Genomic DNA, 27,957 nt, shown 5'->3' with positions numbered 1-27,957 from the left:
AAATATATTTTTGAACAAAATTTTAACATGACATGTAGTTTATTGTCAAAGTTAGAATGGTGTCGAATGTAGAACTATATTTCAATTTAAACAGTATTTTATTATGAATAACATAATAAGGATTAGGCAGCAGGCAATGCCAATATAAGCCTTCTCCTTTAAGGTACAAGATAATTATACACACAAGAAATTACAATATAGATATGAAGTAAAAGGATATTAAGTCATTCCAAATATAATGATTATATAAGTATTATGATTTCTTGATATGAATAATATGCTAACGAAATAGAAATGTGGGGGTGGTTAATGGGATCTAAATGACATACAAAAGAGAAAAAATGAAATCAAATAAAAATAGTGAAAGAAAAACGAAGAAGTACAACAGGAGAGGAAAACAAAATGAGAGTACCGACTCAACAGGATAAGAATAGACATACATAACAAACACTCATGTATTAAATGCATTTTAAAATCTTTTGCTTTCAATAATATATTTCTGAACATATTCAAAAATCTTTTATGTTATCTTTGAACCCAAGAATCTCATCACCACTCAACAATAACTTTAATGATATGGGAACTTGTAGTTGCATTGCATTTATTGAATCTAAAAGAGCAATTCTTTGTACTGACTACTGAACACATTCAAAGAAAAAAAATTAAAAGCATTTTCATGTATAGCTATATGTGTCACAATGATAATTTGACGTTCAAAACGTCACAGATGATTAAGATATTTATTGAATTAAGCATTTTTAGTAATGTGCACATATCATTTACGGAATGTGGAAATAAAAAAATTTGAGTTGATTCTGTTAAAATTTGTTTGTTTTTGAGACAATCTTCGGAGTCAACACTGAATGTTACACCTTGCCGTAATCGTATGATGTTAATCGAAATTTAGTAACTATACTACTCAAAATTTGATAAGGATCATAGATATTTTTCTGTTTAAAAAATTAATAACTGCATAACTGGCAATATTGTGTCCAAGTGAAATCAAAAACGTCTTCAACAAACTTGCACGTGCATTTCATGCCATGGGAAATGCGTTTCTCATCACAGTTTATGCTTTTGCTACCATTGCACGATTTCACTCAGGCATCGGTGTCTGATTCTTTCTAAAATTTCAAACTCACTTGAGTGTTTACACTACGTTTATCAACACAATGCCCCCTCAACGTGTAAGGCGTCGCCTGACGACAGAACAACTGGGCAGATGTATTGGAATGCTTGACGCTGGCTATTCACAACGTGACGTTGCAAATGCACTAAACGTCAGCCAGAACGTTGTAAACAGGGCCTGGAACCGACAGCAAACTTTTGGTACAGCAGCACACCGACATGGGGGTGGTCGTCAGAGGTCGACAACCCAACGCCAAGACCATTTTGTGGCTCTTCGGGCACGACGCCATCCCTTCTGGACAGCAACCAGCCTACGTAACGACCTCCTGAACGCCTCGGGGGTGAATGTGTCCACTCAGACGATACGGAATCGGCTTCACAATGCAGGTCTCAACTCGAGAAGGGCATGTGCTTCGAGTCCCTCTGACTGTTCGACACCGGCGGGAGCGATTGAACTGGGCTGAAGATCATGTCACTTGGACACAGAACGATTGGGTTCAAGTTCTGTTCACCGATGAGTCCAGGTATTGTTTGGACTTTACAGACTGGAGGCACCGAGTGTGGGGACGACAACGTGAACGTTTCCATGATGCCAACATCAGTGAACATGACGGTTATGGTGGTGGTTGCATCATGGTCTGGGGTGGAATCAGCAGGGATGGAAGAACAGATCTTCATGTCCTGGAGAGAGGAACAAATGACGGGGGTGCGGTACCGGGATGAGATCCTCGATGTTTACGTCAGACCCTACGCTGGTGCTGTTGGCCCGGAGTTCATCCTGATGGATGATAACGCCCGTCCTCATCGTGCCATGGTGGTGGAGCAGTACCTTCAGCAGGAGACAATTGTCCGTATGGACTGGCCAGCGCGCTCGCCGGACTTGAACCCGATGGAGCATGTATGGAACATGCTGCAGGTTGCCCTTTCACGCCGTAGAACACAACCCACGACTTTGGCAGAGCTCGGAAACGCCCTCGTGGAAGAGTGGAACAACCTTCCCATTGGAAACATCCGGGTGCTTATTGACAGCATGGCTCGACGTTGTCAAGCCGTCATTGACGCAAGGGAAGGCCATACCCGGTATTGACACTTCATCGACTAAGTGTAATGATGGACTATCCCCAAAAACTGTGTAATTCTTTCTCTGGTTTGCTGTAAACTTTTTGTAATGAAATGCCTTTTGGTGTTGTTATCAGATTTCAAGCATTCCGTATTGATAAAAGTTCATGCCGTTCATGAATTTTCATTCATAACATGAGTAAACACGTTTCTGAGTCAAATTTATGTCTTGTTATGTTAGTGGTAAATTACATACATATAACCTAGTGATCCTTATCAAATTTTGAGTAGTATATTTCAAAATCAATCATCCGTATAGCTATTCAATTAACAAAAATTAAGAAATTTTATGATTTTTATTGAATGTGCATCTCTTGAAAAAGTTTTTCTTTAATTCAAACTATATGTAATCTAATTATTACAAAATTCCAACAAAAAATAAATGTCAACATGCACGTTTTGTTACAGACGTAAAAACGAGATTGTTTTGACGTTACGATGAACATATGCTGGTAATTACATCTAGATACGCGTATATATCTATAGAAACAGCGGTTTTATTACTAAACAACTCAGCATACAATTAATACAATTATACAGCATGATGATATTTAAAATTGAATTTAAAAATATATTCGTATTTAGATAAACTCGGAAAGTTTTATAATGAATTGGTTATGTATACAAGTACATTTATATGTCATGAAATGTTATATCTCCATATTACATGAGGCACAATCATATGCACATTGACAGCTACTGATTGAATACGAATGTGTAAAGATTTTTTTTAAAGGGGGGATGAGCAACAAACAAAATAATGAAGAATGTAGGCAAAGAGAAAAACATTTTTTTTAAAAACACACACACACAAAATTTCGCAAATGAAAGTGGATCCAAACACCAATGCCCAATTCCAACAAATGTTGTCTTAGAAAGGGGACTTCAAATAACATTATACATACATGTAACTTTGACACGATCTTTTGAGGGACTCTAACATAAGTTTGAATTGAACATGTGTTTCTCTGCAATATACCACTTCATTTCTGTTTAGATAACTTTGGAACAGTTTAACAAGTTATCACTAACTCTAAATTTGAAGCTCATAAGAAGTCCTTTATGCCATACATGATTTAATGCCTTTGACAAATCATCATAAACCATGTAGCAATGTTTCCTTTTATCTTTGGTTTTCGCTATGGAATCAAGTGTTATCAATACGCCTGATGTACCATTAACGGGCCGCTCAAATGCCAAATTGGTACTTTTGATGATTTGAATGAAAATATTTTGTAAACATATTTCAAAATAACACGTTCCATAATTTTTACCCATCTTCGTTAGCCAAGTAAAGGGTTTACGATCCGCTCCGCTTCTCAGAGAAGCGGATCGGATCGTAAACCCTTGGCTAGCGAAGATAAATTTTACCATCTAGCTTATAATTTGACAATAATCATTGATCCCTTTCTTCAAATAAAGGAAGTATATTAGTAAACTGACATTGAGTAGGAAATACACATTAATGATTAGACAGAAAACATAATTGAATTGAGATGCTAAATATTTCAGTTGCTTGAAATATATTTTTTAAAAATACCGGTATGGAAGGTGATGTGGCCGAATGCGCTAGAATAGATTGCCTAGCCACACCATTCATTATACCTGATGAATTTTCACCTGAATTGAATGCAGATGATACCGATGTTGATAAAAATAAAAATGAGTATCATTCTCTCTTCGAAGTAGCTTCTTGCAAAATCTCAGGAACTTCACTGTCTCCTCGGTAATACGCACCGTGGAGTATGCTGGCGTAAAGCGTCGCATTGTATACCGTCATGTATTTTCAAAAATGAAATTTATTTCTGAAATGTAGATGTATTATCAAAGGCTAAGCCCTAGTTTCTTACATCTCTACTTCAATTGTACTGAAAAATTCTATTACCATATTTGGAATTTTCTGGAGGTACATATGTATATATACTATTCCAATCGATGTATAATAATTAGTAAATGATCAATCGATCTTTAGCTTTAGAGCTTCATGAAAAGTAGGACGTCGTGAAGCGTTACAGTTCATACCCTCACGTATTTAAATAAAAAAACAAAACAAAAAACCCTTCTTTTATTTACATTAAATACTTTGATTTCTGTCAGAATTCTCAGCCGTTAAAGTAGACTTATATATTTATATAGACTAATACGCGCATTGTTAAAAATACGACACATTCATCAGGAATAGCTGACTGTCATTACAATCTGTAGAGATATCAAGCAAAAACATTGAAAATGTAAATAATTGATAATTTTATTTTCACTCGATGATATCGAGAGAGTAAAATTGGCTATTTTTCCCATCGGCAATCTGATACACCATCTCACAGAATATTTCTTTAGTACAATGAAACAATCCCATTTTTCTTTCACGTAGTTGTCAACCACAAAACACAAGGTGCTAGAATATATTTCATGACGAAAAGAACAAATGAATATAATTTTTAAAATGAGTATAATTTATATACAGTGAAATATATTGGATTTCTTATATTTATTAATTGGTTCTTTATCTCACGCACATTGTTTAAAATGCATGCAGTTATCCACTGCCCAGTGCCGGATTACAACATAACATGGATTTGGTAAGTTTTTCCTTTTCGTTCACCTCTATAAGATCCGGTTGTAATTTTGTGTCCTTCAATTCAAGTTTCGTATCGCCCTCGTTCCTTTGGATATTGGTAGTTGGTACAGCTGTACTGTTTAAAGTTTCTGTTTGCAGTGGAGTAACAGTCTCATTTACATTCACAGTTACGGTTGATATTGTGTTTGACGTAAAGTTTTCCAAATTGTTTTCAGGCGTAATATTATTACTGTTTTCTTTGAGGTCCTCGTCCGATTTGGAAGGTTGATTGTTTTCTGCAACGTCCGCGACATTTGCTGCTGATGTAGTCATGAAGTCGTTGATTTGCATGGTAGATGGTGATGACAGTGTTTGGACATAAATCTCATCTGCAACAAGAGTTCAACAGATTTTCAATGGAATCAAAACATCCTACATTCACAATTCAAAAAAAAAAAAAAAAAAAAAAAAAAAAAAAAAAAAAAGAAGAAAAGAAAAAAGGTAGAAGTAAATTATACTACATATATACACGTTCTTTTATGAAAAATGATTTTCTAAAGGAAAAAAAATTCCTTTAAGGTAGCTCATTACATTAAAATTTTATTTAATGGCTCGTTAAAACACCTCTTATGAAGTATGATCTCACCATTGAAAGAGTGATACAAGCTCTCAATTATTTTATATGAATTTAGTAATGTATGGTATACTGCGTGGTTTAGTGTATAAGGTCATCGGCTTTTATAGGTAACGATGTTTTCTTTTTTAAAACGACCGGGTTCGAATCCCTCACGAACACATTTTTTTTTTAATATTACGTTTTCCATCTACATTTTTTCTTAATTGAAACACACTCCTAGCTGTTTTTTTGTTTTGTTTTTTTTTTTGGTTTCTTTTTTATAAATGTTTCTTGTCAAATCTCTGTTTATTACAATGTGCCGAGTTTGAAATAAGCTTCCAGCCTGGACACTATTTAGTTTGTAAATAGGACTCGCAACAAACACGCCGAATACAGCATGCAATACCTGTATTTTAAAAGTCAAGGTTGCTAACGAGAACTTGTATGTTTTTTCTGAGTGAAAGGTGTTGACATAAGCATGGTGCCTTTTACGAAAAACCGTTGTGAACTTTGCAAAGCTTTGAAAGAAAAACTTTAAGGTCAAACAAGGTAAATAGCTATTAAACAGTTTGAGTGGATACGATGGTATGTGTTCCAGTAGCAAATTGCTAAAATGGTAAATTAATTGTTTTTAGGTGCATATAATTCGAATTACGCTGAACTTTATTAATGCTATTAAACTTCCCATATTTTGTTTGGGGAATCCTACAGGTATTTTAATGGCAAATACGCAATAAGAGTATAAATATGGATGAAGGTCAGTTATACGTCACGAGTGCAGGCACGGCGTTCCGATTAGGGAAAATTGCCGCTTCGGTGCAACACCCTCTTTTAGCATGTATCAAAATTGGATACGTCATTTAACGTAGAGACAGGTCAATGAAGAAGAGCCCTTGTTAACTGAAGTAGTACTTCAGTAAACAAGGGCTCTTCTTCAGTACTGTACTGATTGAATGTAGAAAGCGCATCAAGAAAATGCACAGAGAGAGGGTCGAGAAAAGAGAACACTGTTTACTTAAGTATTGGTTTAATATGAAGAGAACCCTTATTTTCTGAAGTACTGAATTAATGTAGAAGCGCATAAAGAAAAGAGAACCATTTTTTAAAAATCTAGATCTTGTGAATCTCTGCTTTAGGCGAATATATTTTAAAGTCCATAAAAGTATACCTTTGATGCAGACAAGCTCCACATTTCTTTCCCTACTGGAAGCCATTGCCAGATGATGACCTCTCAAGAGACATCGCCTGGCACTATAAACGCCGACAACAGAACGGACACATCCAAAACCTCCCGTCACCAGAGGCTGCAACGACCAGCGTCTGCCGCAGTTAGCTCCTGAATATAAAAATGCTCCGTTTAAATGTTTCAAACTGATATCGGGGCAAGCTGCCGACAAATCAATTGATGTTACAGGGGGTTCAAACGTCCTGTTTGAAGTAATCAAGTTGCAAAATCTGTGGTCGCTATAATGATCTTATTTGAAAATACAACCCTTCGTTAGGGAGGTTAAATTATCCCTTTCTCTCTCTGTTGTGAATAACTTATTTGGCACAACTATCATCAACAGACAAAATCATTTTACCCTGTATTCCTCCTACAGACATAATTTATAACAGAAACATAAAAATCTCAGATCAATAGTTACCTGATGCCAAAATTGCAAGGGGTAAAACGAGCACGTGTCCTAACTGCAGAAGAAAGCGTGCACATAAAGCCATCGCAGGACAAATACATTATACATTTTCCATTCATTTCCATTTCTTTTAAATATCCAAGGTGCCATTACGTCATTGCAATACTGACGCCGACTTGGCGTTCAAAAGTTGAAGTGGCAAGGTCAAGAGCCGTCACGTGACACTGAAAATCGGATTCCATACGCGCTCGATTGACAGTTAGCCTTTTTGACATAGAGCACATGATAAATTTAGATTTCAAGTGTTACAGAATCGGAGAAAAAGCGGCTCAGTACCGAGAAGGACAATTAATTCTGGCTAAATAACATAATCGATTATTCCCATTATCCGTGTAGAGGGGGTTAACCATGCAGGAATAAATTAAAGGTTATCGAGTACTACTTATAGAATGCAGTGTTTCACTTCAATCAAGTGTAATATCAAATAAATGCTTTCTGTTCTGATTTTAATTGCTTCTGTCATCCATATATGTATATTATTTAAAGGGATCGTCCATTGGAGCAGATAAAAATAAAATCATGTTAGTGTTTATTTAGTTGGTTGTATTCAAGGGATCGTCCATTGGAGCAGGTACAAGTCAGAACAGACAGGAGCCAATGTTCAGAATAAGTAAAATACAAGGTAAATGTATTTCTGAGGAAATTTAGGGGTTTTTCTTAAAAAAGAAAACCAAATCAAAACAAACGAAAAAATCAAGGTAAATATACGTACTAGTGCATGATCTACAAAACTGAGAACAAATTGTATCATGATATCTTAATGCAATGTTTTATGAACAAAGGTGATCGTATCTTAAACGAATGCATTATAGTGCGTGGAATGTGGAAACACTCACTAAGGCCAAATATCGAAAACTAATATGCGGGGAAGAGTGCAAATATATTTTGAGAGACAAAGACCATATGCAAGTGATAATGGAATATTGCCCTCATCCGATTTGACGCGAAAGCATGTTCTGCGTATGATCAATATTTAAATCGAGATATGCTACTGACAAATAAGTTGATGTTACAAAGGTTTCAAAAGTCTTGTGTAAAGTTAACATTTTGCAAATTCTATGCCAGTTTTAATGATTTGATTTGCCAATACAACCTGTCATTGGGTCAAATGCTGTCTGACGTGTTTCATACCAATTGTTAGGCCGTTCTTTACACACTGATTTTGTCTACGGATTACTCTGTTAACCGGATTAAGATATAGGGCTCATGGCAGGTTGGACGGTCGACAGGGGATTTTTACTCCTAAGGCACCTGATCCCACATCTGATATACCCAGGGGTCCGCATGTGCCCTTCTCTTAATTTTGTATTCCATATTGGAGTTCCGAGATTGAACACTGCTCGTTATCTCTATCTTTTCCTTCTTATGTATGGCAATATAATTTCTTTTTGAAACATAACTGTATATCTGATTTGAATATACTGTATGTTTAATTTACATTCACATGGTGAAATCTTATGGAACAGCACACTTAATAAGTGATATTAACTGTTCTTCATAATTTTTCAAATAATATAATGCAAGTTTGTCATTGTTTTTCTGTCCGATATCTAGATAATATATTGTTCCAGACTCAGGAATGAAATTTGAAGATCCCAATTCCGAAAATGACATCAAACTGCTTAGGTCATATGACTTATAAAACACTGTCTGATGTCGAGTTGACATTATATAATTTGCGAGATCTTGGTTCTTTTCAGAGAACAAAATGTATTGAAGGATCATTGGCTGTTGGAATTTAGAACAGATGCTTGACAACTTCACAACATAATTTCGGAACTGACTGTTCGACAAGTTACGATTATTTTGTAAATCCCAGAATAGGCCACCATGGAAAACAGAAAATAAACTTTCAGTAAGTTCACGATTCGATATAATCAGCTCGAATGGCAGAAACAGACCAGCATTAAGTTTCCCTTCTTTTTCACCGCCGTACCCTCTTAGGATTTTCAATGCACGGATTGTATTTAAAGACATGTCAGTAGTGTAAAAATAAAGTGCAAAGATTTCACTAGAATTTGTGGATTTACAATCTTCCTTCACAAAACTCGCCCCTGGTGGAACGTTCATTGGATTGACATAATTGAAATCACTAAAAGTTTCATTCCTTTCATCCCAGCCGAAGATCGGAAGCCCATATTTTTCGGAAATATTTCGTAATTTGTCAAGCTGTTTCTCGGGAAATGTTGTATAGTATTTATCTATCCATTCCACAGCCTCCATATGAACTAGTTTTTTCACAAGAGCCTCTTCCTCGTCATCCGGGACATCCATTTTTACGATGACGAAGTCGTCTGGGTGAGTGTTGTTCTGGAGCCAGGCCCCGATATCAACAACTGGAAGAGTAACCCGGGTTTCTTTTTCACCAAATGGATGGAGATTTACTTCCTGTTTCAATTCTTCAGCTGCACTTACCCATGCTGGGCTAATCAGCGTATGGTTATCAAAAGCAGCGTAAAATGGCGCGAACGACACATCTGGTATGAAAGAAACAAGCGAAAACGTCTCCGAATCCGGATACGTCAGAAGAAAAATATCAATACTTTTGGGGTAAGTCCCACCTACGTTCACAAAGTATTTCTTCGGCTGATAGTCTCGAAACTGTATACTCATGTCCTTTTTAATACTTAGGCCCTCTCTTTCAGATGGAGGTTCGTGAAATGACGTGTCCAGCTGTTTTTGTGACGTTTCATGTCGTTTAAAATTATTCCCACGTGACCCAGAATCTATAGGAGCACTAGAGAAGCGAAACAATAAGTGGCCACATAATATTCCAATCGTCAATGACAAGAGGATTATGGGTACTTTCAAAAGTCGTCCTCTACCCGCCATGACAGACAACTGTCTGGAAACAGATGCGGACCTTTTTAATGGCGTATCACTATCCATGCCATTCTCTGACAGAATTCTTTTATCTGCCTTGCTGTGGCCTCCAATGACCTCAGGTGTGTGACAACATCGTATTCTGATAGATAACGAAATATTTACAAGTCTGGTATAATTAAGGTCAATTCTTGTTATATGTTACATGTACTTTAATGCAATACAAGCTGTAACTGACGGCATCCCCCCCCCCCCCCCCCAATTATGCAATAAATAACACCTATCGGTATAATTAATATAATCCCCAAGATCTGAAGAAAAATTCAGTAAAATAAACAAGGGAATATTGTTTTGAGAGCACACTTACAATGAGCGTTTCTTGTAAATCGCCATTGCGTCGTATACAAGGACATGGGAACGATGATTGCCGAACATAATCGGGTTGCAGTGGCGGATTTAAGGGGGGGGGGGGGGCTGCGTTCCCCCTAAGGTTTTCAAATTTAAGGTAAATCGTGCTCTTGTTTAGAAAAATGTAAACGATAGAATAAGCAATCATTTCTTCCGCTTTCGGAGAAATAATTGACAAAATCTTTTTATCTATTAAATTACTTTTATTGGGAGAACTTACATTTCCCCCAAAAGCCCTTAAAATGTACGTCATTTGATTAATTTCACTTTACCAAAAATGAAAGAAAATACATGTAGTAAAAATGACTGCACAGGAGACATATTTCTAGCCCTATAAAATCTGTAAAATCCATCAGGGGCTTCGCCCCCTGGACCCATTAGGAGGCCTCAAGGCGGTCCCCAGACCCACTACCTCAAAATGTTGCGCCCCCTAACCGCATTTCCTAGATCCGCCCCTGATCCGTGGGTCATGTCATCTACAGATTATCGTAGAATTAATATTTTTATCAATACTTAACATAGAAATGGATCAATCAAGGGTAATGTGCAGTACATTTGTTCTCGATTGATACCTGTAACCTAGACCAGAATCTAGACGTTCTATTTTTAAAACGATTATGTAACTCTGTATATTTGATCCGTAAAAAGGAAAGCTATGTAAACTTCATTTTAGTATAGACTGTAAATTTGGTGGCATTAAGCACTCGCTAAGGACTCATTATGCATTCTCTACGCACTCTACGGAATTACATTTGGACTTTTAACAGTGGTGGATTTAAATGGGGGTGGGGGGGGGGGGGGGGGGGGGCGCAGCCCCATTTCATTTTTAAGGTATCTTGTTTAGAAAAATGTACTGAACGATAAAAGAAGCAATGATTTCTTCTACTCCCGGAGAAATAAATGGCAAAATATTTTGATTTCTTGAATAACTTCATTTCTTCTTCTTCTTATGCCTGTGGTACCGGTGTGGTACATAGGCCACCAACAACACTCCTCCATCTGGTTCTGTTTTGTGCCAGTCTGGCCAGGTCTTGCCACCTATATCCCTCAGACTCCATTTCTGCATGGACATTTCGTCTCCAGGTGTTTCTTGGCCTTCCTACTTTCCTTTTCCCCTGAGAGTTCCACTGTAACGCTTGTCTGGTGATAGAGTTAGCTGGCTTTCGTAAAGTATGGGCTATCCAGCTCCATTTCCGTTTTTTAAGCTCCCACTCTATGGGCTGCTGTTTGACCTTCTCCCATAGATCCACGTTGGTTATCTTTTCAGGCCATCTAATCTTCAGTATTTGTCTAAGGCATTTGTTGATAAAGACTCGTAGCTTGTTAATGAGGTGTTTGGTGGTTTTCCAAGTCTCGCAGCCGTACAATAGGATCGTCTTGACATTGGAGTTGAATAACCTGATTTTGGTGTTCAAAGTAATATTGTCTGCTCTCCAGATAGTTATCATCATTCTGAAGGCTGTTCTTGCTTTTCCTATTCGGCTTTTGATGTCTTGTTCAGAGCCACCCTGACCGTCCATGATACTGCCAAGATATGTGAAGGAGTCGACTTCTTCCAGAGGAGTTGATTTTACTTTGAGACCAGCCTGGCTGTTTGTATTTGCCTTGAGTACTTTGGTCTTTCTTGTACTGATGATAAGGCCAGTCTCAGCTGCTCGTTCTTCTAACCGGGATAGTTTGTCTTTAGTTCCAGAAGGTTGTTATGCCAAGGGGTGGTGCTGGGGATAAGCTCCCAGTACTTATTAAATACTCCTTACGGCACGAGCAAGACTAAAGCCTCTGACAACCAAAGTCCAGCTCCTGGCCTTCACGTGGTGGAACTGTTGTCAACGAAACAGGAGAAGGGGCGAAGGCGAGATACTGGCGCCTTAAAACCAGTGCTTCGGGTAGATGGGACTCGTTAGCCTGGGAGAGCAGCTCATCTAAGAGAAGGAAAACTCTGATTCCAAACCAACCATTCCAGCTATGGACAAATAGTGGGGAGACCAAGGCCCCGGTGGATGGTTACAAGAATGTGACAACGGCAAAGGGCATATGAGAGTATAAGTTCATTGGGAGGACTTACTTTTCCCCCCAAAACTCTTAAAATTTGCGTCATAATATTAATTTTACCTGATTAGAAATGACAGAAAATAGTACAAATGACTAAATAGGAAACATATTTCAAGCCCTCTAAAATCTGTAAAATTCAGGAGCTTCGCCCCTGGGCCCCCAGCCTCATAAAGTGGCGCCCCCCCCCCCCCGTAACTGCAATTCCTGGATCCGCCCCTGTTTACATCCGGGCATTTGATTGGACGGCCGATTGATGACAGTTTATATTCTTGTATGTGAATCCAGATCGGCGGCAAACCAGCCGTTAGACATACCGCAAGTCAATAAAAAAAATTCATCAATATATTTATCTAAAAATAATTGTTAGTAAATTATTAAACTTCGTGGTTGATATTTGCTGGTCGCAAGGTTTATTTTTACCCATTACAGATAAACCTATTGGACTGGATTTAATTTTAGTCTTTACAAAAGCTCATCCATATTCGTTCTAGTTTATGAATTTAAGCTAAACAAATGTAATTAGTTGCATTCACACATGGCAATGCCTTTAGTATGTGGATATAGTAGGACACATATAATAAATATCTTACTACGATGTAGCATGAAACATGTCTTGTTTACACATTCTAAGTTCTTTAATTAATATCTGGTCTTAATCAATTCACAGCCAATTTTTACTTGCTTATATATTTTTTTGGACAACAATTAAAACATCACAGATGCACGGTATCAAAATTATGAAAATAGAAATTCGAGGTAATGTAGCTACTGTTTCCCAAAGAAGTTCTTGATTGGCAACACAGCAATTTTTGAATGACTATTATCATTGGAACAAAGTTCTCCTACATGTAACTTGCGATATAATTCCACTTGATTGCGTGTTAGTATGGGAAAGGGTCAATCAGGGACAAAAGAAATGACCTATAGGGTTGAATCATTTAAAAAAAAAAACACCGCCGCATAGTCAAATTTCAATGTTTCCTATTTAATTTGGCTATAATGGTAATTATCAACAGTTTAAACATCAATGAATTCTGTAGGAAGGCTGTGCTTATAATTACAATTTGTAGCCCCCCTCCGACTGATGGCTGTTTTATTTTTAAACAACGTGTCGTCTGAAAACCCCCCACCGTAATTGCTTAAACGTACCAGAAATTTAAGCAGGCTTCAATATAAACACACATGTATTCAGTTTTGGTTGTACGTTATAATCTATATGATAAAAAAAATGATCCTCCGAAATTTATGTTCTTGGATTATACATTACTAGTTATGTTGATACAGTTGAAAATGAGGACCTCAAAACACTTATTCTAAAAGGTCCTCAATACAGAAAATCTGGGTCTTTCAATTGGCACCAGAGCTTCGTCTTTATTATTAATTATGTCGAAGATTATGCCAGACGATGGGCTAAATATGAAAAAGAACTTGATACATTGTCAGAATGGATTAAAAGTGTAAGAGGAATATTAAAATCCCGCATTAGACACCACATCAAAACAAAAGTACGTACCATCTATCCTTCTGAGATTAGATATGTTACATGTTTTGGTTCCAGCAGATAAAGCTTGTAACAACATTATTTGTTTGTAAGGCTCACTATTACGACTGTATTTTAAACGAACTTGACATTAATTCCACTTTTGATAATCGTACTTATACGAGGGCTGTTCGATATGCATTGTACGATATAGTGAAATGAACATTACATCCCTTCAAAGTATTCTTAACGGTTTGAAATACATAATTTCAATTTCTGAATCCATTTCTGAAATGCGTCACGGTATGCTGATTTAGGTAGACCTCTGAGGCACTGACTGATGGCTGACGACCAGATAAGAACTTTTTAAGTTTTGGAAAAAGCAAAAAGTCGCATGGGGCTAGATCTGGAGAGTATGGTGGGTATGACAAGACGGTAACCTTCTCCGACTTCAAAAATTGCTTCACAAGCTCAGATGTATGTGATGGAGCATTATCATGAAGTAGACGAACATGCCTAAATCCTGACGGAGGGCGTCGTTTATGATCATATTTCTTGAGCTTTTTTAGTATAACATCTCGGTAATATCGACCTGTAACACTTTTGCCCTTCGGCACCGGAATTTCCACGGCTATACCATCACATGAGAAGATATGCAATAAACTTCTTTGTGCTTATGGTTCTTTTGGTAACTACAGGCCTTCTACCGTGTTTAGGTAACCATATTTTGTTTCCAATTTTTCTTACTGGTTCGAAATAATGAACCCATGTTTCGTCACCAGTAACAATGTTTCAAATTATCTGATTGAATTTGGGAAACATTTTGAGCAACTGCTTAGCGGTTTGTACTCGTACCCGTTTTTGGTCATCTGTCAATATATGCGGGATCCATCTGGCAAAAATCTTTCATTTTTTTTTTTTTTTAAAAATACGCTTCAAAATGAAACACCCGCAATAACGATATGCCAACAGCTTTGGCAATATCACGAATCGTGTATCTGCCATCACTTTCAATTATTTCCCTGACTTTTGAGACTGTTAGTCACAGGTCGGCCAGATTTTGCTGCATCTTCGACGGACTCTGTGCCAGTCAAAAATCAGACCCATAAACTTCCCCCAATTCAGTAAAAACTATGCATTACCGAATGACCGAGTTTTGTGCGAACTTTTATATAAGCTCTAATTTCTTCAATATTCTCAACCCGTTTTCCAACCATTTTTACAACAGTGGTCAACGACTGGTACTATACACGTATCAACACTTCGCGAAAGTTACGTCCCTTGTCCGCCATCTCCCGGATAAAATCGTATTTCCTTACGTTGGCCTTTGTAATTTTCTTATCTGTAGCTTTGACATCTGTTATTTTTCCATCAATTGCAGTCAACTACAATAATGCCCCAGATTGGGACAACCCATTAACTTGTATGAAAACTTGGTAATTGGCTAAAATGCAAAGTAATAACATCTTACATTTGGTAAGGTAAAGAAGGAAAACTTGGTTTTTCACCGATTGACCTTTGGCTGACCCCGGAAAGGGACGTAACTCACGGCGAAGTGTTGATACGTGTATTGAATGGCGATAAGTTTAAAACTATGTGGAGCTGAAGGCTCGTGTTTATACCGTTGGAAAGGTATTGAATAGAACTATTCAAGAGTATCATCTAAACTTCATAAAAAACACTTACAAAAACATGCTGGATCCAGTAAGTGTGCTACCAAGCCTCTAATCTTTGCTCCTCACGTAAATATTAACAGTTGTGAAGGAGAAACTTCAAACGTACTGTGCCACTACATATTCTAGAAGTGGATATATATTCAAATGTGGATTCAAATTTTTTAAAAGTACTTTTAGTAAACTTGAAATCGCAAAGTTTTTCTCAAATCAACAACAAAAACATACTTTTCAACACTTTACACGACCATTCCTTGTAATGAATTAAAGACTAGACCTTTTTGACATTATGGACAGTTGCTTCTTCAGCCAAAATGGAAACCGGAAACATTCATACATGTATCTAGTGATCAGTCATCCATAACAATACTTTGATTCCACGCACAAGTACTCCGAAGTTGAAATTAAGAATATGCTAGAGTTCCTCATTGACAATATCTTCGTGGTCTTTGGTGATTAGGTCTTCTAACAGTTTATTGGAATTCCCATGGGCACAAATTGTGCTCCTTTGTTAGCTGACCTGTTTTTATATTCTTATGAAGCAGAATTTATTACAAAAAAAAAAAAACGTGTACGCGAAAGCTGTGGCCACATTTAGATATATCAATTACGTTTCATCTATTAACAATAATAATTTTCATTCATATGTCGATGTGATATATCCCTGTGAACTCGAAATAAAAAAACACCAGAGTCGTCCACTTCTGCTTCATACTTAGATATTTTGTTGAAAATAAAAATTAACGGCAAACTAACAACTCAACTTTATGATAAACGGAATGATTTCAGCTTCTCCATCAACTTTCCATTTTCATGTAGCAATATTCCATTATCACCTGCATGTGATGTTTATATCTCAACTGATTCGATACGCAAGAGTTTGTTCTGCGTATGATCAGTTCTTAAATCGAGGCAGGCTACTGACAAACAAGTTGGATGGTGCAGGGGTTTCAACAGTTCCGCTTAAAGTCAGCATTTTGCAAATTCTATGGTCGTTATAACGATCTAGTTTGCCAATACAACCTATCATTGGGTGAAATACTGTCGGACTTGTTTCATACCGATTGTTAAGCCGTTCTTGGCACACAGATTTTGACTACGGATAACTCCATTTATATGATCAAGATATACATTGTAGGAATCACGGCGGGTGTGACCGGTCGACAGGGGATGCTTACTCCTCCTAGGAACCTGATCCCACCTCTATTATATCTAGGGGTCCGTGTTTGCCCATCTCTCTCATTTGTATTGCTTATAGGAGTTATGGGATTGATCACTGTTCGTTATCTTCACTTTTCATACACATTGTATGACCTTCACATTAGATGTAGTCAAAGTGACAAACTAAACGAACTCCCCAAGTCCTTCACGTTGCTAGACTAATGCCTAAGTTTAAGACTTTAGTTGCTACATAACTTGTTGTGACAGGTGGTCGTAGACCCCTTCAGAACCGAAAGTATTAAGAGTAGTCGTATCGGTAGAACCTACCAAAGACAGACAAAATTTATCCATGCGTAAACGTTTCAGCAACTATTTTAGTCTGATAATTAGATTGGAATTATTGCCAAATAAACGTTTCGCTCCCAACAAATCTTTATTTCATATTCTTCATGCTAAAGGGTGTTTTCTCCCCTAAACCGTGGAATACAAACATCAGTATTCCATATGCATTATATCAATACAAACATTATTTGAAACTTATTCCTGTCAAAACACATGTACAAAATCAGCAAGCACGTTGGTTAGTTGATCCTCGTTACGAGCATAAATGATTTTGTCAACAAATTTGTTTCCATGCTCCAAGAACAGGTACACGCATCAGCTAATTCCGTGTCTCCTCACTTTAGTTGGTTATCCCCACTGCTGGTATATCAATCAACACATTGGCCAGTTGCTCCTCCTCACTCTACGGATCAGTAGATAGATTGGTCAGCTGGTCTTATCTGTTGGTCAGTTGGTCTCCTTACTCCATGGATCAGTGAATAGATTGGTCAATTGGTCTTCCCGCTCCACTGTCTTCACATTCCCTTGCTCATCTCGGTAAATGTTGGGTTCAGCTTTAGTCATTTGTGAGGGGGTCGGAATCTCGATAGAATAGAGTCCAAAGTCAGGCCCGCAGATGGACAAACTTCTGTTGAAACTATTCAGTGAGGTTTCGGTGGACAAATCGCCTTGTGATTCTTTCCGTATCTGTCTCTTTATTTCCCTACATATCACCTTTGGTATATCCACAAAGCTGTTATTATTGTCTGAAAGGTAAGTTTAAAAATATAAGCATTATAGTACTTTATTTCCCCCAAATACAACTTTCTTTTAAAGTTGTACTGGCTTCGTGCCAATCACAATGCAAACCGTTCTATTATTTCTATCTTTTTGTGGTAATAACCAAAAGTTTCTGTAGAGACCATAGCCCAACTGTTCTAGAATCTCCAGCAGGGTGGAGGTAGGGAAATTTATAAATATAAAATGTTTATTTTTTGCCGTTTAAGCTTATTTCTGCAGTGTTGAGGTTAATTAAGATTCAATAAATTGTTGTTCCATTGCAAATGATGAAATTTGAACTTATGAACAGAATAATTCACCTAACCATAAAATCTTCGTATATGTTAGTAAATTTCAGAACAAACTAACGATAATTGTAGTATCCAAAATCAGAAGATATCCAAATGAACTATGCAAACTATTTCTCTCCTTCCATTGCACGCAAATGTTATGTAAAAAGTATTCTTGAAGTATTTATTATCTTCAACAAAAAGTTCGAACCGTTCTCTGTTTATAAATGGTGATACTAAAATCCGAAGTTATGTCTTTAATATCAAATCAAGCCACATTTTAGAATTTGGACGCCAATTGGATACAGTTTTTGCATCTTTTTCCTTTATTTTCAAAGTTAAGAAATATTCAATTCCTTTCATTCCAACGTGTTCATAAGTCATTAAACGGATTTCTAATAATGAGTCTATAATACAAAACCGGACCCGATATCCAGAAAAATGGAACCGAAACCGACTCGACCAACATGACCCGCGGTTTTCGGTTATTTCGGGTATCCGTTGCAGCCCTATCTTAAATAAAGTAAATTTTAAAAAAAAATACCAATCATTCATATACTATTACATATATTGGTTATTTTAATGAAAAGTCAATGCACAGATATGTGTTTCTTTATGCTTACTATATCTGAGTATATTTTAACCTTGTGATAAATATGGCAGATGTATCTAAAAAAAATTGTGAATCCAAGACAGTTCTGCAAACTACTCTTTGTAATGAAAACCTAATCCAAACTAGGACAGTGCATTCTGCTATTGTCATAAACAATCTTTATGCACACGTTCATGGCAATATAACCTTAGGTTACCTTGATGTTGGGAGGCGCCATTCCTGCTGCCTAATTCCTTTCATTATTTGTGAATAAAATTACTATAAATCAAATATAATCTGATGAAAATTAGGAGGCGATGAATTTTTAAAAATATTCACGGGTGGATAGACAGACAATGCTCGACTTATCAATACGTAAGTTTTTCTGGTCATCCACCAGCACCAGCAGAGCTAGGTTGATAAGGAAGAAATGATAATGGAATATTCTAGTTCATGTATAAGAGTATTCTTTTCATATAGATGGAAATCATACCGGAACTGTTTACTAAATTCTAAAATAAACATCACAAAGTTGGCGTGTTATTTTACCTTGGTAGAATATGATCTTATATTTTCCCGAGCACTCCGGGTCTCTCTCCAGAATGTCCCGGATTGTTCGATAGAACCTCATGGCCTGTAAATACTTCTCATTTGTCTGTAAACCGGTGGCGGCGTTGTGCTCCATTTCGTACATCGTATGTATCACTGTGATGTACTCACCGACAAAGTAATATTCCTGGAATAGTGGTAAAAGTACACAGGTTTATTGACATACTATGACTATGATAAGTTACAATAATTGATACACCACGTAATAAGTCCAAGGTCAAATCTTTGTACCAAATGAAAGGCCTGGTCATGAGTATTCTATGTGAAATATCAAAGCTATATCCCCCTTCGTTCAATAGATATAGTAAAGGTTAAGGTTTCCCCTAAAAGTGTGATGCCAACACAAGGATCATGAGAATAGCTTTTCGAACATTCGTTCCGGTGAGCTAAAAATGCCTACCTCATTTTCCTCGTCATGTACACTGTATATGGTGTTTCTGTACTGGCGAGCTATAGTGCCCGCTCTATTTTTTGTAATGACCGGAAGATGACCAACATGTTCAATGAGAGGATTTTCGTCCGAAAGGGAATCTCTACACCGGCAACTTTGGGGAAACAGAAGGAACATTTTCTCACTCATTTTCCCTTTCTTGTCGTGTTCTCTTCGCCATTCTTTCACTCTTTCGTCGTGATCTTGAAAGTATGATAAAATCGTATCTTTATGCATTTTGTACAGCACTTTTTCACGCTAACTACTGTTTGTTCCTCAAATTATATCAACAGCAAAAACAAAACAGGTAGGGGTGAACAGAATTCATAAAAACCCTTAATCATCAAAAAAGTGCTTGGCTACAAAGAATGTGCAACCAGTGAGGTACAACATAGAATGTGCAACCACTGAGGTACAACATAGAATGTGCAACCAGTGAGGTACAACATAGAATGTGCAACCAGTGAGGTACAACATAGAATGTGCAACCAGTGAGGTACAACATACTTGGTAGAATGATTTTGAGGTAGCCGTAATAATATCCCCATGCGAATCCATGAGCCAGGTTTCCCACCGGAAGCAGAGTTTCCCACGTATCATCCGGTTCTACAAAGGTATAAACAGCTACATTCAAAAGACAATTGAACAATTCATAGTTTAAGATACAACACGGCAGTGCAGTCACATAGCATGATTTTCCATTCGAATTTCAATCGATTTTTCGATTCCACGCGTTTGACTTTCGACAGCTTATGTGATGCTAATCAAAAGCAAGTCCACTGAAATCGCATTGCGTGACACCTTTAAGGAGTCTGATATGGATTGATTGATTGTATATTGTTTAGCGTCCCACTCAAGAATCTTTCACCCATATGGAGACGTCACCATTGCCGGTGAAGGGCAGCAAATTGGTCATGATTGGCGCTTACGGCCTTGAGCAGGGAGAAATGTTTGTAGTGCCACACCTGCTGTGACACGGGACCTCGGTTTTAGCGGTCTCATCCGAAGGACCATCCCATGTAGTCGCCACTTATGACAAGCAAGGGGTACTGTGGGCTTATTCTAATCCGGATTTCCACGAGATGATATTGAAAGTGGAGGATATGTACAATAATATAAGGAAATTGAAAAGTTTCAAATTCATTTCATTTAGTTGAAAATGCAGTTTTAGGGAGTAATCTTGATTTCTTTAAAACATCCTGCTAGACTCGAACACATGAACTACAGATCAGCCGCCGACACGTTAACCTACAGAGCTACCCAGCTATAGGTCATCAACACGTTAACCTACTGAGTTACGCAATCGACACGTAAACCTACTGAGCTACCCAGCTATAGGCCATCAACACGTTAACCTACTGAGTTACGCAATCGACACGTAAACCTACTGAGCTACCCAGCTATAGGCCATCAACACGTTAACCTACTGAGTTACGCAATCGACACGTAAACCTACTGAGCTACCCAGCTATAGGCAATCAACACGTTAACCTAATGAGTTACGCAATCGACACGTAAACCCACTGAGCTACCCAGCTATAGGAAATTAACACGTTAACCTACTGAGTTACGCAATCGACACGTAAACCTACTGAGCTACCCAGCTATAGGCAATCAACAGGTAAACCTACAGAGCTACCCAGCTATAGGCAATCAAGACGTAAACCTACTGAGCTACCCAGCTATAGGAAATCAACACGTTGACCTACTGAGCTACCCAGCTATAGGCAATCAACACGTTAACCTACTGAGCTACCCAGCTATAGGCAATCAAGACGTAAACCTACTGAGCTACCCAGCTATAGGCAATCAACACGTTAACCTACTGAGCTACCCAGCTATAGGCAATCAACACGTTAACCTACTGAGCTACCCAGCTATAGGCAATCAACACGTTAACCTACTGAGTTATGCAATCGACACGTAAACCTACTGAGCTAACCGTGCATAAATTGCTGATACATTCATATCTTTAAAGGAAAGCCATTCATTACGACGATGGATTATCATCCATCCTTAAAGATAAAAATATCCCTATCAACTGATGCTTTTACACGATTACAAAGTTTTACAAATTACATTTCCACAACTTCCAACGATTTCGTTCACGTTTAGACCCACTTTCCCTTTAATTCACCTCTCCCCCTAATGTGCAAAACTGAAATAAAATATTTCCTGAAAATTCGTGGATTTTGTCTATTGTGTCAATTTTTAAATTCCCAATGCCAGTTTGTGCTATTTATGAAACTCTTAAGGAGGTACATTGTATACTACATCGTCATGATGGCCGACTTCCTTTTAAAACATAAATGAAAATAAAAATATAAGATTTGTATATTCGTTTTAAGGATGAATGCTACACCAGAGAAATATGATATGGTTAAAATGTGAAGGATCTGTTTATCTTGAACATATTTTATTGATCAAATCAAAAGGGTTGGGAACAAGTCCCTCTCCTGAAATATAACAAGGATCTTTACAACAATATTTTGAAATTGAAAACTTTCAAATTTACTTTATTTAGTCAAAAAAAAAAAAAAGCAAATTTAGTAGAAAGTAATCTTTAAAAAAAATCAAACGCTTGTTGGACTCGAACCCGCAATCTACAGATCAGCATTTTCCCCCCTTTCTCTTTTATTGATTAACATTTAAACAGATATATCACAGACTAATCATCAGTTATAATCACATTTAAAACCCTGCGTATCTAAGATATGAACAATAAAATTCCCTCTGTTTCTTTTACTAGAGGATTTCTATGTATATATATATATATATATATATATATATATATATATATATATATATATATAAACTTTATACAGGTTCATTTTCTTTTACTCAGCACTCGACAATTACATCTAAATGGAAATAGACAAATATTGTTGATATTTTACAAAATTTACATGATGTTGTTACTGGTTGTATAGAAGAATTTTGTGAAATTATTAATGAATGTGTATTGCCCCACGCTGATGTATTCGAGGTAAAATCCAGAGGCACCCAGGATGACCAGAAAAGGAAAACATGTAATAAATATAAGGGGGATAAACCATGGTTTGATGAACACTGTAAAATGTTATTACGTGAATATAGGAATTGCTTGCATGTTTTTAATAAGTTTTACTCAAATAAGCATAGGGAAATGCTTGTCAGATCCAAACGTGAATATAAAAAGTATGAATATAAAGTTAAACGTCAATATAAAAGACATGAAGATGATATGTTGCAATATTTGGGAAAAAAAATAACCCCAAGCATTTCTATAAGTTATTCTCAAAAAGAAAGATTAAAAGTGTAAATAGTAATTTGTCAAATTCCGATTTTTATACTCATTTTAGAAATCTTGCTTCTGCCAGTGATCAAACGGTAACTGATGATGTACATGAACATAATGTTAATGGTGTTGAACATGTCTCTGTAGATACAGGTTATGCTGAATTAGATAGAGAAATTACATGTAATGATATTGAAAATGGTATTAGGAAATTGAAACTAAACAAAAGCTGCAATGAAGATTATATACTGAATGAAGTTTTTATCAGGTGTAAAGAAATTGTATTGTCTCTCTTGTATACTTTATTTAACAAGATATTTGACAAGGGTTTATATCCTGAGACATGGTCTCGGAGCTATATTGTACCATTATTCAAAAAAGGTGATTTCAATGACACTAACAATTACAGAGGTATTTCTCTAGTAAGTTGTTTTGGAAAACTTTTTACGAGTATATTAAATAGCAGATTATTAGATTGGGAGAGAGACCATAACATTGTAACAGACGCACAGTATGGATTTAGATCAGGACTTTCTACTGTGGATGCAATATTCGTTTTACAATCTCTTATCAATAGAACATTAAATAGAAAGAAAAAAATATATTGTTGCTTTGTAGACTACCAAAATGCGTTTGATTCTGTAAATAGAACAAAACTGTGGTATAAATTGTTACATCTTGGAATACAAGGAAAATTTGTTAAAATTGTACAGTCTCTTTATAATAATGTGAAGTCCTGTGTAAAGTGAATACTTTTGTAATGAAGTGGGTCTTATGCAAGGTGAAGTGTTATCACCTATACTCTTCTCATTGTATGTTAACGATATTGAAAATAGTTTTTTGAGAGAAAATTGTCCAAGTATTGACATACATCTAATTAATATTTTTCTTATGTACGCTGATGATATGGTTTTGTTGTCTGAAAGCATTGATGGTTTACAGAATATGTTAAATAATTTATCTAATTACACGAAGGAATGGGATTTGAATGTTAATGTACAGAAAACAAAAATAATGATATTTAGAAATGGCAGTCAAGTTAAAGCTGACATGAATTAATAAATACGTACACCTTTCTCATCTTATCCGCCATATTTCTTTCGGGTAGCCTAATTTACTCTACCCGTATATACCCCAAATGTGATTGTCACACCTGAGTGATTTTTCTAGGTGGACTCGACCAGTGCACATCTCCGATAGTAATATATAGGGAATGAGAAACAAATAAAATAACATTTTAAAACATTATGCTTTGCTCAAAATTACAAAATATTGATTGTATACTAATGCAACATTCTGGAAGTTTAGATAAGTTAGACAAAAATGCAACAACAAAAAAAAACAACAAAAAAGCTTTTCTTGCATACTTCTAAGTGCATGCAAGTATTTGCATTTTCTAATAAAATAAATGCGGATAAATCATTTGCCAATTACATACTGATAGAATGGAATAGGCAAAGAGCATAAAATATATTATTTATATTAATTCTTGCAAAATAAAGGTGCATGCCATATGCATAATATGCAATGCACAAGGTATAATCCGCCAAAAAAAGTATCAAATACGGGCGTCTATTCAACAGGTATCGGAGATGTGCACTTACCGAAAATATTAGATTCTCTTTATTCTGATAAATCCACGAAACAAAATGATAAACTCCATTTGTATCTCGTTAGAACTTTACAACACGTTTTCATTCCATTATACAGACTGTGACACACTTCACCCGTGCCAAACAGTGTGTCTTCAATCAGGGGAGATGTCAGAGTCGAAAAATTTTCCTGTATTGAATGCTTGTCTGGTCGAGGTTTTGCAGTTTATAGAAATGGGGAATCTAATATCTGGTTGGATATATTGCGTGCACAATTCAAAATTTCTCGATGATCATATACAAACTTGCATATACAAATAAGGGAATAATGATCGAAAATATACATCTGTGTGCAAATGCGTGTATTACATTTGCAATCCATAATAAACAGTTCATTACACAAAGACACATATGAAAGGAAATTTATAAACGAAAATACAGTTTTGTTGTCTCTTTTGGAACCACATAATTATTTACGGTCTCTGTATGTCCATATTCATTGAGAGAGAGAGAGAGAGAGAGAGAGAGAGAGAGAGAGAGAGAGAGAGCGACCGTCCTACTTCGATTTATAATATATCATTTCACAGAAGGAAAGAAAATTGATCACTTATATAAATGTAAGCTTTCAAGCATTAAAAATTTCCAGCTATTTAAAAATTTGTGATTGACAATATAAATATGTATTGGAAATTTACAGGAGTTGATGCTTATAATTGAATTCATTACAAATTTTAAAAAAAATATTAGTTTGAACTGTGCATGTAGAAAATACTGACTTTGTATGTTAGAATAATGGGGGGAAAGTAAATTGTCAAAAAAAGTGGGGAAAGCAGACCAGCCTTCCTGCCCACCCCAACCCCCTGTTTTCGTGCCTGAAACAACATATCAATTCGTGTTGAAAGAAAGGTGCATATCTACATTTCATTAAATTCCAAAGGAGCTCGAATTTATGTGTTCCCCTATTAATTATTTTGTATGCAAGATTCGTTCCCGAATTTAGAATCATGCTTTCAGTCAGAGCAGAAATGAATTCATGTTGAAGTATATCTAGTTTGAATGCAAATGTTGGGTTCCTTCTTTTAATTTCATCAGACTCATTAGAAACCCCTCTCCCAAACTATGCAGCTTTGTTTTTATTGATATCTAAATCGGTATAAATGGATCCGGATATAAATTATATAATGTTTTTTTCGTGATCATATAGATATTGATACTGATAATGAAAAAAGAAAATGTTTATACTCTTGCCTTCTGCATATCCTACTAATGCATTACAGTATATTGACATTGTATCATATCAAATAAAAGCTCAACACGAATTTTACTGATTTATGCATACTAACATCTTATCGAATACATTTGAATTTGAAATTTCTACGTACAGCGGTATGGCCATTGCGCCAGATCTACGAAATGAAAATATTTATGAATAATTTACACTCAAGCGTCAAAGTAATCATTATGGCATGTACAGAAACGTTAAAACACACAAATGCTATAGTCCTGCATTGCATGCATACGATATTTCTGAATACATGTAATTATGTATTCATTAATGAAGTTCCTACGCTTGAAAATATCTTGGTCTTTATGCATTTTGTTTTGTGATTTTGGTTTACCATTCCTTACACTGTGTAAATGAAGGAAAACTTGGTAAAGGGTGCAATTCTACATGCACCATACAATTAGTATACATGCATGTGTTGCAAAACAAAATGTACATGTAATAACCAGACATGTATCGTCATTTTTCATGGGGGGGGGGGGGGGGGGGGGGGGGGTACAACAGGGGGAAAAATGGAAAATTGGATTCTTCAAAATTTCTTGCCATTCAAAATAATAATTAAAAAAGATGAACGAAAACAGCAATAAAATAAAACAAAACACCCAAACAAACCAAGATGTTTTGTCCGATGTTCAAAGTCCTAATGTGGGGTGAAGGGTTAAAGAGTCTTTTACTTTGACTACCTCAATAATTTCCCCCCTACACTTCATTTTCTTCAATCGTTGGGGGTCGGATGGGGTGGTTAGAGTCCTCTACTATGAGTGCCTCATATCTTCATTTTCTTAATTGGTGGTGGTGTGCGTCTTCTACTTTCACTTTTTCTTCTACTTCTACTTATCAGAACTTTCAAGCTGGGGTAAGTGGGGGAGGGGTTGTCACTCAATATATCTTTTATTTGCATTACAAACTAACAAAAAATGGATATTGTTATTAAAGGTGGGTGACAGACACTCTTGTCCTCTCCCCTTGATGTTTGATAACGACGCATAATATGATAAACTCGATTATTACATTTTGCATTAGTACAATTTGCGTCGAGTTAGACGCAGAATGTAATAACGCAAAATGGCATAGATATATAAGATCTATTGAGTGCCAAATTAGCATAAAATGAAGTAATTGAAAATAACATTATTAAAAAATATGTTTAATTTTTAATTAATGCGTGCTTTAAATGAATCAAATAAATCTGTATTATCAATTAATGAGAGCAATATTGAGTTACTAGTACTGTTCTCTTTTTATTGAATTAACGATATCATTTGTCTTAATAAGAGCACGATTATTACAAGATCATCGGTTCTCTCTCTCTCTCTCTCTCTCTCTCTCTCTCTCTCTCTCTCTCTCTCTCTCTCTCTCTCTCTCTCTCTCTCATACACTCGTACAGTGTTGTATATGCAAATTTATGTACCTAAATGATTTCCTGATTTATAAACCTGCAATACTCTGACCAGTAAATCATATGGTATAAGGATTCATGCGCAATACAGGGTAAATATTATACTCTGATACTTCCCCTGATTGAAGATAGCTGATCGGCACAGGCTAAATGTGTCGCAGTCTGTACAATGGACAATGTTGTTTACTGTTGGAATGCAAATGGAGTTTATCGTTTTGTTTCATGGATTATGCAAATAAAGGGAGTTTTACTACTACTTAGAGTATTTTCGACAAGTGTACACGTACATCTGCGGTCCTTTACAGATATTACGAGTAGGCCCAGGTAAATAGTCGTCCGCATTCGATGCGTTTTCATGGCGAGCATACATGCCATTTTTATAAGTACAGTAGTATTTATGTCTTTGCCTTTTACTTGAAGTAATTGTGAATGGTATAGATTGTATACTCTTTGCTTATTCCATTTTATCAATAGATAAAAGATAAATATTTCGCCGCATTTTTGTATAGTTTTGACATATTTACTGCAAATGTACGCACGTTCACGTAAAGAAAAGGCATTCTATATTATATATTTATCCAAATATATATATTTAGAATGATTTACTACTGTACGATATGTTTATTATAATTTTGAGCACTGCGTGGTGTTCCAAAACGTGATTTCATTTC

At 36.3% G+C, this 27,957-nt stretch overlaps 3 protein-coding genes across 6 annotated transcripts in view; all 3 read right to left on the bottom strand.

The window, feature by feature from the left end:
- Window positions 1-4,477: 4,477 nt before the first annotated feature.
- Window positions 4,478-7,186, bottom strand: LOC125658974 (uncharacterized). Its single transcript, XM_048890456.2, has 3 exons — window positions 7,067-7,186; window positions 6,589-6,756; window positions 4,478-5,193 (listed from the first exon to the last, which is right to left on the bottom strand). The coding sequence occupies exons 1-3, from the start codon at window positions 7,137-7,139 to the stop codon at window positions 4,784-4,786; spliced, it is 651 nt and encodes a 216-aa protein (XP_048746413.2). The 5' UTR covers window positions 7,140-7,186; the 3' UTR covers window positions 4,478-4,783.
- A 1,339-nt stretch (window positions 7,187-8,525) lies between these two features.
- On the bottom strand, window positions 8,526-10,060 carry LOC125658970 (uncharacterized). Its single transcript, XM_048890447.2, has one exon. The coding sequence runs from the start codon at window positions 10,001-10,003 to the stop codon at window positions 8,570-8,572; it is 1,434 nt and encodes a 477-aa protein (XP_048746404.2). The 5' UTR covers window positions 10,004-10,060; the 3' UTR covers window positions 8,526-8,569.
- A 7,065-nt stretch (window positions 10,061-17,125) lies between these two features.
- Window positions 17,126-27,957, bottom strand: part of LOC125658971 (stimulator of interferon genes protein-like) — a 34,087-nt gene continuing 23,255 nt past the window's right edge. For 3 of the 4 annotated variants that reach the window (XM_048890449.2, XM_048890448.2, XM_048890451.2), the window contains exons 4-7: window positions 20,241-20,339; window positions 19,704-19,936; window positions 19,244-19,430; window positions 17,126-17,799 (exon numbers count right to left, since the gene is read on the bottom strand). In XM_048890449.2, the coding sequence (XP_048746406.1) occupies window positions 17,501-17,799; window positions 19,244-19,430; window positions 19,704-19,936; window positions 20,241-20,339 (818 nt within the window). In that variant the 3' untranslated portion in view covers window positions 17,126-17,500. The remainder of the gene's footprint in view (window positions 17,800-19,243; window positions 19,431-19,703; window positions 19,937-20,240; window positions 20,340-27,957) is intronic. The other variant, XM_056150125.1, reaches the window with a different exon arrangement.

The sequence above is a fragment of the Ostrea edulis genome, chromosome 9, assembly GCF_947568905.1.
Source record: "Ostrea edulis chromosome 9, xbOstEdul1.1, whole genome shotgun sequence".
Classification (NCBI taxonomy): domain Eukaryota; kingdom Metazoa; phylum Mollusca; class Bivalvia; order Ostreida; family Ostreidae; genus Ostrea; species Ostrea edulis.
Note: the sequence above shows the minus strand (reverse complement) of the source record. Positions and strands in the feature narration are given on the sequence as shown.